We start from the raw sequence: 14,100 nt of genomic DNA on the forward strand, positions 1-14,100 counted from the left end.
CATTAATTTAATAAACAACATTAAGCATTAATTTTACCTGTACCCAATGATTCTCGTTAACAAATCCAATTGCTAGTAAAGACTGCCCAAAGGTCTCTTTCGATGGTGATTTGTTTAGCGGGAAAAATGTCATATTCAGATTACGAGACAACGACACCAATATGACATTATATAGTGTTGCTATCACGTAACCCAAGTCTGGTAAAGACATCCACTTATCTTTTCCTTGAGCACCCAATTTTGATATTTTCAATGAGTTCCGCACTGATTCAACATTGTCATCAAAAACATTAGAATAAACATCTTTATGTAGACCAATCTCTTTATCCAATTGTGATCGAACTAAAGCCCAAGATTCTTCGGTCCAACCTAGCAATGCTGCAATTGCACGAAACCCACAATTTCCATCAGCCACAACATCTACTATGTCCTCAATATACGGACGTATATAAGTAGGAAATTGTGTCTTAAAAGAATGTTGAGATGATTGAGATTGTTGCCTTGCAGAACGTTGAGATGATTGAGATGGTTGCCTTGCCTTTGCAGATTCTTGAGAGGCATCAACATACTCCCAATATGAAGGATCACGAGGAGTATCAAATTCTTTTTTCTTTTTACCAGCTCCTTTGGTTCTCACTTTCTCTGGTGGTGCAAGTATTGATGTGGTATGTGGAAATACAACTTCACGCACCTTTGCCTTGAATATCCTTTGACTTATAATATCGTGTGTCTTCATGTACGCTTTCATTGCTTCCAACTCTTCAGAAAAGTCATAATCTGATAAAGATTCTTCATCCTCTAATTCATGTGCAATGCTTAACTGTTTCCAAAAATCATGAATGCTATCTAAAGGGATAGCATTACCATTTATCTGCAACTTAGCCAACTCACAAGCACATGGTAATCCATGAGTTGTTCTAATTGAACAACCACATTCTGTTTTGTTAGTGCCTACAATCTTCACCCTTTCCAACTGGTTATCAATTAATTTCATACACTTTCTTGATACACAGTGATGTAGATTTTGAAAAAATTGTGAATTATACCCGTGCTCAACATCCTTGATGGTTTTCTGAAAAGAAGACTGAATGATACATATTTGGTTCTTCAACATCATATTCACTGCATCCCAGCTTTTACACAAATCACCAAAACTAGTTTGAAGCATGTTTTTCAATCTCCAATGAGCAGACTCAACTCTACAAATAAATTAAATAACACAAATTAAAACAAATCACATAAACTAGTAAATCATGTTTGCTAAAACAACACAATTCATATTTTAAAAATACCTGTTAGATGTTGTGTTCCCCAAATGCATCACTCTATTGGTCCAAACGTTGACAAACCTTTCTTTGTAAGGTGTTAACCATGAATCTTTCACATAATCAACAAAAAGAATAATATCGGCACACAATATCTCAAATTGTTGCAAATGATGATCATACTCTTCCACACTAGTCGAATAGACAATCTTTTTCCATAAATCCATTACTTCTTCTTGTCTATCCTTTTTGACATATTGTTTGCATCTTGCCCCAACATTTTTTTCAATATGAAAACGACATAGCAAATGTATTGAAGTAGGAAACACAACACTAATCGCATTCATCATGGCAAGATCTCTATCAGTCACAATAACTTTAGAAATCAAAGACTCAGATTTGAACAACATTCGTACCTTCTCAAATGCCCAGATGAAGTTATCTTGTCGCTCTTTTTCCAAATAAGCAAACCCAACTGAAAATGTCAAACTAGTAGAAGTGACACCGACTATTTCAAGTAATGGCAACCGATATCTGTTTGTTTTGTATGTGCTATCACATATCAAAACAAAATGAAATGTGTTTAACAACTTTATACAGTCAGGATGCGTCCAAAAAATATCTCTCAAAATATCAGAATTTTCCCGTCTTCTTGTCCAATGCACATAATTTTCTTGTTGTATTAACTTCAACAGATGCTGCATTTCTGTGTACGGACCTCTCAATGATGATCGATAAGTACTCCTTGCTTTATATATTTGACTGGGAATAGTGACATTGGTTTCATTTCTCACTTTCAAAGCATTTAGAATGAATCTGGGTGCAAGCTTATACTTTGTCATATCATTGACAAATTTCCTCTCTTCTTCGTTTAAACGCCCCAAATAGGAATGACCGGTTACAGTATCAAGTAATTCATGATTGTGTGTCCCACAACGAACACTAATTTTCCATCCTTCACCGACACTTAATGGTACACATCTGAGAGTAAATGGACAGTTTTCCTTATGAGAGCAAGTTACTGATTTTTTTTATTCTGATTTATATCTTCCACATCTTTCGCATCCCAAAATCAATTTGTCTTTTCTTCCCCTAATTCCGTTTGCTTAATCTGATCGAATGGTAACAATTAAAATTCCATTTTGTCTTCCAATGGCTTTTGCCCATTCAAATACAGCTTCTCGAGAAGAAAATACCTACAAAATACGTTTCAAATAAAACATTAACTATATAGCTGTAAGAAAAATTTAATTGGTGATAAATCATTAGTAGTTATAATAATACCTGATCAGTGGTGAATTTTTCTGTAGAATCTATAACATTTTTTGAAGCAGAAACATCAACTCTACTCATACCTAATTTCAAAATTAGTAACAAATTTAATTAAAAATAATATTCTAAATATTGAATTTAAAAAAAATTAAAAATAATTTCTAACATAAATATTGAATTTAAAAAAAATTAAAATACATTTCGAAACTTTGACTTATTGAAAAAGTTCGAAATCTGATTTTCGAAAATCTTAAACATTCGAAACTTTTGTGAAAATCCAAACTTTCGAAGACCAAATTGCATTTCGAAAATTTGTAAAATTCGAAACTCCATTTCGAAAGTTTCGTGAAATGCCAAATGTTCGAAGCATTAGTGTATTTCGAAACTTTCAAATGCAAGCAAATATTCGAATACTGCCCATTTCGAAAATTTGGTGTTTATCCAAAGTTTCGAAAATTTGAATTTTGTTGAAAGAAATTGCATTTTGAAGGTTTTAAAATAACAAAAGTTTCGAGTAACTTACTAAAATTCATTTCGAAACTTTTAAACTTTTGAATCCAACATTTTTTTTTCTAAATTTTCGAAAGTGGTGGGGTGTGAAATCAGAATGGTAATTTTTGGAATGATGGTATACTGTTTTACAGAGGGGTATATTAGTCTTTAAAAAATACTGGGGGGTGGCAGGTAAAATTGGGGGGGTGCTTGGTACAAAACCCTATTAAATCGCATGGCTTATAATGGGCTTGTGCATGCAGACCAACTGTATAGAGCCCAAATTTTTTTATAAGAGTATTATAAGGTTCAAAAAAATACTAATAAAAGATAAAAATTCACTCTGTACTATAGAGCTCAAAAAAAAAAAAGGTCCATATTTAAAATAAAAAAAAAAAGAATCCAGATTTTGGACAAAATAATAATAATAAAAAAAATAGAATTAAGGTTTCAATGTTATTAATATTATTTAGAAATTTTATTTTATGTTATTGATGTTATTTACAATACAAACATAGAATGATTATTTTTAAGTTTTTAGTGTTTTTTTACTAAGGACTTAATTTTTAAGATTAAAACATTGTCTCTAAAATGTTTGAGACGGCCTTGTTGAATCAGTTCAGCACTTGTTTTTCCCGTTCCCATTATTTTCAAGAATTTGGATTGAGAATTCAAAATGGCTTTGAATATGTTTAATGTTTTCCAACGTAGGAAGTTGTCATTTGTCTTGTTTTTCATGTATGATATCAAGGGGACATATATTAAAAACAAAAGTTGGGACAATATGGTTTACGGTGGTGTAGGTTATTTAGAAGAAAATCATTTGTATTGAAGATTTAATAACACATGTAAAATATTATCATTTTAAAATTAGCTTCATGCAAGATAATATTTTAGATTCCGCTATTTCTTATCACAATGGTTTACAAATCCGTTGAAATGTTTGGAGTATATATAAATTGAGAGAACATTTTTGGTCAAACACTTGTATATTTTGATTTGTATAGGAGTATATTTGTCGAATAGAAATTGTGTTGTGTGTATTGAATATTTCTGGTTGTGACATACAACACGGGTGATGTAATGAACGCTCACACAATAGGGGATATGGTTCTTATTGTGATAGAATAATTTAGGTACATGGTGATTGATGCTAGTGTGTAGGCTATATTTGAAACATTACAACATTCTTAAAGTTTTCTCTATTGCAGCAGTTGTACAGTCATAGTGAATCCATTTTGGACACATTGGTGCTACCTAGTACGTGCACTCATCAAAAATGGCATATACCTACTTCATTCATTATTAATTTGTAATTCTCTTTTATTTTGTATAATTCATTGTAGTTTTTAATTTTATTTTAATTTTAATAAATAATAATTCAAAGTAAATGATTTATTTATTATAATTTTATAAAAATAAACTAGCTAAATAAATAAAAAATTATATTAAATTAATAAATAATTTATTTATTATAATTTTAAATTATTTATAAATAATTTTAATTTAAGATAGTTAATATTTTAAAGTAAATAATTTATTTATTTATCTTAACTTAAAATAAATAAATAAATAAAAAATATATCAGATTGTTAAATTAAAAAATAAGTAAATTTTAAATGACTACTTTTAATATATTTTAAGCATTAATTAATAAAAAAATTATTTTTAATTAAGAATATATCATTTTACATTTTAAATTTACTAAACTGTTAATTTTATCAAACACTTTAATTAGTTTAACAATTATCAGTGATAAGCTATAAACTATAAACTTTTAACTAGTTTTTACCAAGTAGAATTTCATTATATAAAAAAAAAAAAGTAAAGTAAGATCTTGTACACAAAAAATTAAGATATTACTCTAAAAACAAACAATTTCAATGGCTGTTTGACATTTTATATGGTTAACCAATTTTAGTGTATCGATCAAAACATACACAATCAAGCTTATTTTTCAAATAAGTAACTCAACAAAGAAAAGCATGAACAAATAGCAAACACAATGTAATCTTGACTATAACAAAATAAAAATATAGAAAATTCTAATAAATGTCTTTTATTTTAAAGATTTTAGATATATTTTAAATATGTTAGAAGAATTTTTTTTTTCAAGTGCAAATCTCTATTGAGCCAATTAGATGTTTTTTTGAAAAAAAAATATTATAATGAGCATATATTGTCAAATGTTAGAAAGTATCTTAATAATAAATTATTGTTATAGTGTTTGTTGTATTTGAAAAAATGACTAAGTTCATCATTTATAAAATATATAAGCCGAAATTCAAAAAATAAATAATTAAAATGAATATTTAATAAAAGTTAAAAGACAAAAAATATTTAAGCCAATTCCAAAAAATATAGAAAAATACATATGACTAGTTTTAATTAATTGTGGGTAACTTACCCATAATTTTTCAAAAGCAACTTTGAATTAAAAGAAAATAACTTTCAATTGGCTTTCATAATAGAAAAATATTTGATGTACATTTCATAGAGATGGAGTGTATACAGTTTGAGAGAGATAAAGATAAAAGATAATTATGTGATAGATTAATAATACAATATAAAATTAAAATAAAGATAAAATAGAGTGTTGAATAGAGATTTGAAAATATAAAATGTATTATTGTTGTTCATAATAATGGTTAAAGTCGGCTCAAAGAGTTTTAAGCTTTCAACAAAAATATTTTTCATATATTTAAAAATCAAAATAATATAAAATTTAATTAATACAACAAATAAAAAATTCTATAATAATAAAACAATACGACTATTGATATATTTAATTAAAATATTATGCATCTAAAAAAATGAAATTTTAAAAATATAATAAAATATTATTGTTAGTAACATAAACATCACTATTTCTTTTTATTAAAGTCTTATTTTAAAATTTGTTTTATTACCTTATAAGTTACAACGGTTGCTAAAAGAGAACTCTCTCTCCTTGTGTTTAGTTTCACATTACACGTGTGTATCTGCATGCCCCACCATTCAACGCCACGTGGCTCACTCTCCTTTGCCATCTCCTTCTCCTCTCATCATTTCCAATCTCGTAATTCTCCCAATATCGCTTCCTTTGAACACTTCCACATCAAATCCTAAACACCCTTTTTCCTCTTTCTTCCCCATGCAACCATGATTTCACTTACTTCACATCACAATCAAAACAACAAAAACACGTTTCTACCTATTTTCATTCTCTCCAAACAAACAACGCCTTAAACCACCATCACACCTTCTCATTCTTTCAATTCTATTGCTTCCTTGCCATTCAAGAAACCTCCCCTCACTTACACTATTCTCAAGGAACATTGCATTGCTTAAACAAACACAAACAAACCCACTTTTCCATTTTAAAATCTCTAAATTTTCTTCTTTTCTTTTATTTCTCTAAGACTAAATTGCTACTAATTGATTTTGTGTCGGTCACATCTGACCGCAACTCTCTACAATATCAAATATTATGGTATCAATGATATTTGACAGAGATTCTATATGGTATCAAAGATCGTAGTCAATTTTGATTGACATTACATCAGTCACACATACAAATCTTAGTGTAATTCTCTACAATATCAAAGATCATTATATGAATTATATTTGACTATAATTCTCTACAATATCAAAATCGTAGCTGCACCTGCAATTTAAAACATTGTTGAGGATTGAAAAAAGTGAGAAAGTATAGTGATGGCTGGAAATGAATGGATAAATGGGTATCTAGAGGCTATACTATCAACTGGTGCATCAACCATTGAAGAGCAAAAGCCAGCACAAGTGACACTACGAGATGGAGGACATTTCAATCCAACAAAGTACTTTGTGGAAGAAGTGGTGGCAAGTGTTGATGAATCTGATTTATATCGCACTTGGATCAAAGTTGTCGCCACACGCAACACAAGGGAGAGAAGTTCAAGGTTGGAGAACATGTGTTGGCGTATTTGGCACCTTGCACGAAAGAAGAAGCAGGTTATCTCTCTATATCATAGTTTTAAATTATGGTCTGCAACTTTTATGATGGTAATATAATAATTTTGGAGTTATGTGCGATTGCGACATAGAAGTTGCATTTTGTGGTGTAACTGCAATTGCCATTTAGAACTATGATGTATACTTAGTCATGTGTATATTTTTCCATTAAGTTCATATGGCCAAATTGACATAATAAGGTATAATAAAGTTTAATTGATATATAGTGTAAACTAGTTTTGCTACAAGCAATTAATTTTAAAGTGCAGTTACAAAAATAAAGTGATGTGATAAAATATTGAATTTTCGTGTGTTAGACGTGAATGTAAAGTTAGTAAATCTTGATAGTGCATGTGCTATCTTCTTGTGTATAACAATCTTGTGCATTAAAACATTGAATATACATGGTTCTTCATCCAACAACTTTGAGGGAAGTATCATTCACTTGGGAGTTAAATCATACGCAAGAAGAGTAATAGAAGGAGTGTCTAGTGTGTAACACGTGTTAGTGTTTGATGTCGATGCATCATATATGTAGTTACATTTTCACAAATTATTATCGATGTTGACGTGTCAGTATCAGTATCCTATATGGTGTCTGTGTGTTTGGTTCAATGCTTGGTATTCATTCATTAGGGAGTTAAATCATATGCAAGAAGATTAATGAATGCACAACATTTGTGTGGTTTGTTGTGAAGTTGGAATGGGAGGAAGTCCAAAGAGTGACGAACAGAAGATGGGAGAGAGAACAAGGACGCAGAGAGGCAACAGAGGACTTGTCAGAAGACTTGTCAGAAGGAGAGAAAGGTGACAATATTGTTGAGATGGTGCAAAGTGAGACTCCAAGAAAGAAATTCCAGAGGCAGGTTTCTAATTTGGAAGTGTGGTCTGATGATAAAAAGGAAAAGAAGCTTTATATTGTCCTCATAAGGTATGACATTAATTCCTTAGCTTTACTATTTTGTCGTAGTGGCATATAGTTTTACATTTTTTTTCTCGTTTATAAGTGATCAGCAGAATAATTTAGTTTTGCTTCAATTGCAAATAGCAATCTAGTCTTTTATATTAAAATTGAAAAATATCAATCAATTTAATCATTTTTTCGAGTTTTGCACCATAATTTTTTTTCGAGTCTTTTATTGGCTTTGATATATGTTTATTAAAGAAATATTTTGATTGAGGGACTAAATTGATTGACGTTCTTTAATTTAAAGGAACATAAATTTGAATGGCTAAATTAACCGAACTAAAATGTCTATTCATTTTTCCGCTTAAATAAGAGTCACTTTTTAAGTATCACTAGTAATAAACCAACAATGATGGCATTTTGTTCTTTCAACTTTTTCTTTGTTGAAATGTTCTTGGTGTAGTTTGGATGTGTTTGAAGATCAATGTTATGAATGAGTACAAGAAAAAAGAAAATGGAATTCCATTGTCAAGTATATACAATCAAGAAACTGCATGATTCATATAAAAATTTAACCATTTATGTTACTGAATGTAGCTTCATTTTTTCATATCACTAATGTTATGAAGTACTTGATGAAATAAACTCAAGAAATGTGTGAAAATTTCATGGTTTCTATAATGCTATAACCTTGTCCTTTTATTTCACAGTTTGCATGGACTGGTAAGAGGAGAAAACATGGAGCTTGGTCGAGATTCCGACACTGGTGGACAGGTACTACTAATTGAAATTCTCTGTCTCTCCAAATGAAATGGAAATAAAAGTTTGAATTAATGTATATCAGATCAAATATGTGGTAGAGCTTGCTCGCGCGCTAGCGAAAATGCCAGGAGTATATAGAGTTGATCTATTTACGCGCCAAATCTCATCGCCAGAAGTTGATTGGAGCTATGGAGAACCAACAGAAATGCTAACTGCGGGCGACGATGATGATAACATTGGAGAGAGCAGTGGTGCATATATAATAAGAATACCATTCGGTCCGCGCGATAAATATCTTCCAAAAGAACTTCTTTGGCCTTATGTTCAAGAATTTGTTGATGGAGCATTAACACATATTCTCAATATGTCAAAAGCATTGGGTGAACAAGTTGGTGGAGGACAACCTGTTTGGCCATATGTAATTCATGGACATTATGCAGATGCTGGAGATAGCGCTGCTATTCTTTCGGGCGCTTTGAATGTACCGATGGTTCTGACTGGTCATTCGCTCGGAAGAAACAAACTCGAACAACTTCTTAAACAAGGACGCCAATCAAAGGAGGATATCAACTCAACATATAAGATGATGAGAAGGATTGAAGCAGAAGAACTTTCTTTGGATGCTGCTGAACTTGTTATCACTAGTACAAAACAAGAAATTGAGGAGCAGTGGGGACTTTATGATGGATTTGATGTCAAGCTTGAGAAAGTATTGCGTGCTCGCGCTAGACGTGGTGTCCATTGTCACGGTCGATACATGCCAAGGATGGCGGTAATATGTTTACTCATCTCTACCAACTTTGTCCCTTTTTATAAGACCATTTTTCAATGAAGTACACTTTCCACAGGTTATTCCACCTGGTATGGACTTTAGCAATGTTGTGATACAAGAAGATTGTCCTGATGTTGATGGAGAGCTTGCTCAACTTACTGGTGGTGGTGTTGAAGGGTCTTCTCCAAAAGCAGTGCCTACAATTTGGTCAGAAGTAAGTAACTAATATGTTGTTTACATATGTTGCATATTAATTATTGTTATTATTGGCTTGCAACTTATAAACTTTGTGCAGGTTATGCGTTTCTTTACAAATCCTCACAAACCTGTGATCTTGGCTTTATCAAGACCAGATCCAAAGAAGAACTTAACTACTCTTTTGAAAGCATTTGGAGAAAGTCGTCCCTTAAGAGAACTTGCTAACCTTGTAAGTTAACATAATTCAACTCTCCTCCTCTCAATGGAATCTATTCTTTAATTAATATTTGTAGAAGGAGAACTAAAATATGCCTAACACTTCTGATCTAACGTGTGGTGTCTGACACTTGCTAGTGTTGGGCACCAACAATACCGACACATTTGATTACATTCAATTTTTCATTTTCTCAAACTATTGTGTCAATGTCGTGTCTGGTATCGGTGTTTGTGTCTATGTATATGTTTCATAACTAATATGTTTTCAAACAGATGCTGATAATGGGAAATAGAGATGACATAGATGAGATGTCTTCTGGGAACGCTAGTGTGCTTGTAACAGTATTGAAGTTGATTGATAAGTATGATCTCTACGGGCAAGTGGCATACCCTAAACACCACAAGCAGTCTGATGTTCCAGACATATATCGTTTATCGGCAAAAACAAAGGTATATCCAAGTTTACTACTAGCTTACTTTATCATAGAACTAGATTCTTGTACTTGGTTTAAGTGGTCAGTAAGTGAAAGGCGAATCGTTTGGGAGAATCCGGGTTCAAATCCTGACTGAAACAATAATCAGTCAAACTTTACTTACCTCCCAGTCGAACTTCAGATTACCAGAGTTTTTTTCTTTGGCAATCGGAGGGTTAAGACGAAAACATATTCTTATACTTTAATTATTATGAAGAGCTAATAATTTGAAATTTCTTTCAGGGTGTTTTCATAAATCCTGCTTTAGTAGAGCCTTTTGGTCTTACTTTAATTGAGGTAGGTTTTAACTAATAAGCTACTTGGATTATATTGATCTCATTTTAATGTTTCAAGTGAGCCCTTTTTTCTAGTCTGAATTTGTTCATGCTCATTCAGGCAGCAGCACATGGCCTTCCAATGGTGGCCACTAAAAATGGAGGACCTGTCGACATTCATAGGGTAAATTAAGAATTTACATTTTATATTAGTTACATGGTCCATGCATTATTGACCTTCCTCCATGTGTCGAACTATTTTCACAGATAAGATTGAAAATCATAAGGGTTTGTTTATTTTGCGAAAATATTTTCTATTTTCGTTATCAAATATTTTGCCTGATTTAGGAAACAAATCATTCCCTGATTAACAAGTAATTGTCAGCATTTCTAAAAACGATAGAAAATGGAAAATGATTTGTTTTCATTATTTTCGAAAATGCATCGTCTCTAGCTACATATTTCATCTTCTCCACATCACAATACTTCTTTTCAAGAATCTCTTATCTTCTCTTTAGCAAGCTAAAATAAACATAAATTTCAGAAAATGAAACAAAAAATGTTTTCACCAAGTAAATAGGGCTAAAAATTCACATTTAAATGCAACAATCTTTTTGTCACAAAGATTGTTGTAATAATGTAGACTCAAATGTTCACTTACCTGATATCTTATGCAACAGTCTCATTCTGATTATGTCTCCTTTTGATGTGTTAGGCTCTCAATAATGGTTTGCTTGTGGACCCTCATGATCAACAAGCAATTACTAGTGCATTGCTCAAGTTGTTGTCAGAGAAAAACCTATGGCATGAATGCAGGAAAAATGGTTGGAAGAATATACACCTATTCTCATGGCCTGAACACTGTCGCACTTATTTGACTCGAGTAGCAGCTTGCAGGATGAGGCATCCACAATGGCAGACTAGTACTCCAGTGGATGACATGACTGCTGGCGAGTCGTTCAATGATTCGCTTAAAGATGTACAGGACATGTCCCTTAGGCTCTCCATCGATGGTGACTTGGCCGGCGCAACTGGTGGAGCTGATATGCAAGACCAAGTTAAGAGGGTACTAAGCAAAATGAAGAAATCAGATTCTGATGTATTGATTGAACTGCCTGCTGACAAGTATCCTCTTTTGAGACGAAGGCGTAGGTTGATCGTTATAGCAGTCGATTCGTATGATGATAATGGAGCTCCGGATAAAAATATGATTCAAATAGTGCAAAGAATTATTAAAGCTGTTCAACTAGACACTCAAACTGCTAGAGTTTCAGGATTTGCTTTGTCAACTGCTATGCCAATGCTACAAACAATTGAGTTTCTTAAATCTGCAAACATTCAAGTAAATGATTTTGATGCTTTGATTTGTAGTAGTGGGAGTGAACTTTACTATCCTGGTGCTTATACTGAAGACGGAAAACTTGCTCCTGATCCCGATTATGAAGCGCATATCGACTATCGTTGGGGTTGTGAAGGTTTAAAGAAAACTATTTGGCATCTTATGAATACTGCTGAAGGTGAAGCAAACGCTTCCAGCCCTATTCAAGAAGATGTGAAATCAAGTAATGCACATTGCATCTCATACATAATAAAGGATCTTAGTAAGGTAACATAATGAAATTTACTTGTGTATTTTCATATTGGCTATTTTGGTTTATTGATTGAAATGATCATGGTATGTTAGTGTCACACACCGACATATATGTGATTACATTCAATTATTCAGTTTTCTCAAATTATTATCGGGTGTCGACGTATCAGTATCAATGTCATGTCTCATGTCTAAGTTGGGTCAATTTGCAGACGAAGAGAGTTGATGACTTGAGGCAGAAGCTTAGGATGCGAGGCCTACGATGTCATCTGATGTACTGCAGGGGGACATCATATATGCAAGTTATTCCACTCCTTGCATCTAGAGCACAGGCACTCAGGTAGGTAACTATTGATCATAAAATTTAAACAAAATTTTTATAAAAACTTAGTTCAATACTTTCTAAAAAATGAAGGTTGATGATAGCATACATGTTATGACATATCAAAGTTTTGTACAACTCTACTTTAAATCCTTTAGGGGTACCAGCTATAAGGACTCTTGAAAAATGAAAATATTCTAATGCAGTTGTTTCTTTTTTAAAATCAGTCTGTATTGTTCTCTCAAAGTCATTGAAACCTCTGTCTAAAATGTAATTTATTCTTATTAAATGAAAAAATAGAATATTTACTTTATTATTATATATCACTTTTGATCGGTGGTTTCAATTTGACAAGAATCTGAATTGTTTGTATTAAGCAATGATATAACATTTCATACTTCTCAATTTCATATTGAGTATGGTAGAAACCAAGCAGAGTAGCTAGTTTTAAGGTTCAATCCTACGGTTTCCATATTAAAATCATTTAACTTTGCGAAAATATTTTATATTTTTTAAAATTTGTGTTGAGTTTAAGGTACTAATAAAAAAATGAGTGAGTTCAAGGAGTCTCTTACCTCCTCTTTTTAACAAATAAAATTAACACAAATTTTAAAAATTAAAATTAAAAAATATTTTTATAAGTAATTGGGTCCTTTGTCAGATATTATTTTTTGTTAATAATATTATTCACGTAATAGGGTCTCTTTTTACATCAATGTTTTTTCAACCACAAGACCCGAACCCGAGACTTTACTTAAGGAATCCAATTCCAGTTTCACTCGAATGAACCAAATGTTGGTATCTTGTTATGGTTTTATAATTGCAAAAAATACTTTGTTGACAATTAACTATTTACATATATTAGGTATCTCTTTGTCCGTTGGAGACTGAATGTTGCAAACATGTATGTAATTCTTGGAGAAACTGGGGACACTGATTATGAGGAATTGATTTCTGGAACTCACAAAACAATAATCATGAAAGGTGTGGTGTCTAAAGGTTCAGAAGAAAAACTTAGAGGTCCAGGAAGTTACCAAAGAGGTGATGTTGTACCAGATGAGAGTCCTCTTGTTGCATCTATTACTGAAACATCTGAGGAAAATATTGCTCATACTTTGAAGGAACTATCTAAATCTCAAGGATGATTTGAAGTGCTTAAGTAAAAACAGCTATAGGTGTAATTTTCTATATTATATTATAGGTTTAAATATGATTTTTGTTGGTATTAATTACTTAAGTTTTTTTATTTGTTTATGTGTATGATATCAACGACTTAAAAGACGAAGAAAAAAAAACTTTGTATTTGTAGGAACTAAAATGATAATTAAATCTATATTTTATTACATTTTGTAAAAAACTATTAGTTACTATGACAGTTACCTTTACAAATCACACAATGAAAGTTTGATTTTGTTCTCTGCTGTTATGAAGCAGAGAATCTGACAGAAGTTATATATGTTTTTTTTTTTGGAAACAGTTATATATATGTATATGTTTTACTTTGTTATAAATTGCTTTTTGTTACTACTTGTATAGAACAACAACAAACAAGTCACATCAAATTTGTATAAACTGCAAAA

At 31.5% G+C, this 14,100-nt stretch overlaps 2 protein-coding genes across 2 annotated transcripts in view; one reads left to right on the plus strand and one right to left on the minus strand.

Moving 5' to 3' along the window:
- LOC101503075 (uncharacterized) overlaps positions 1-2,306 on the minus strand; it is a 2,708-nt gene extending 402 nt beyond the window's left edge. Inside the window, exons 1-2 of the mRNA XM_027334692.2 lie at positions 1,293-2,306; positions 38-1,199 (exon numbers count right to left, since the gene is read on the minus strand). Coding sequence (XP_027190493.2) covers positions 38-1,199; positions 1,293-2,107 — 1,977 coding nt within the window. The 5' untranslated portion in view covers positions 2,108-2,306. The remainder of the gene's footprint in view (positions 1-37; positions 1,200-1,292) is intronic.
- A 3,808-nt stretch (positions 2,307-6,114) lies between these two features.
- On the plus strand, positions 6,115-13,890 carry LOC101499894 (probable sucrose-phosphate synthase 3). The gene is made up of 12 exons (XM_004499925.4): positions 6,115-7,004; positions 7,703-7,935; positions 8,622-8,685; positions 8,756-9,445; positions 9,522-9,659; positions 9,741-9,872; positions 10,133-10,309; positions 10,576-10,629; positions 10,729-10,791; positions 11,323-12,213; positions 12,411-12,538; positions 13,386-13,890. The coding sequence occupies exons 1-12, from the start codon at positions 6,726-6,728 to the stop codon at positions 13,663-13,665; spliced, it is 3,129 nt and encodes a 1,042-aa protein (XP_004499982.1). The 5' UTR covers positions 6,115-6,725; the 3' UTR covers positions 13,666-13,890.
- The last annotated feature ends 210 nt before the right edge of the window (positions 13,891-14,100 follow it).

This window comes from Cicer arietinum, chromosome 5 (assembly GCF_000331145.2).
Source record: "Cicer arietinum cultivar CDC Frontier isolate Library 1 chromosome 5, Cicar.CDCFrontier_v2.0, whole genome shotgun sequence".
NCBI lineage: Eukaryota > Viridiplantae > Streptophyta > Magnoliopsida > Fabales > Fabaceae > Cicer > Cicer arietinum.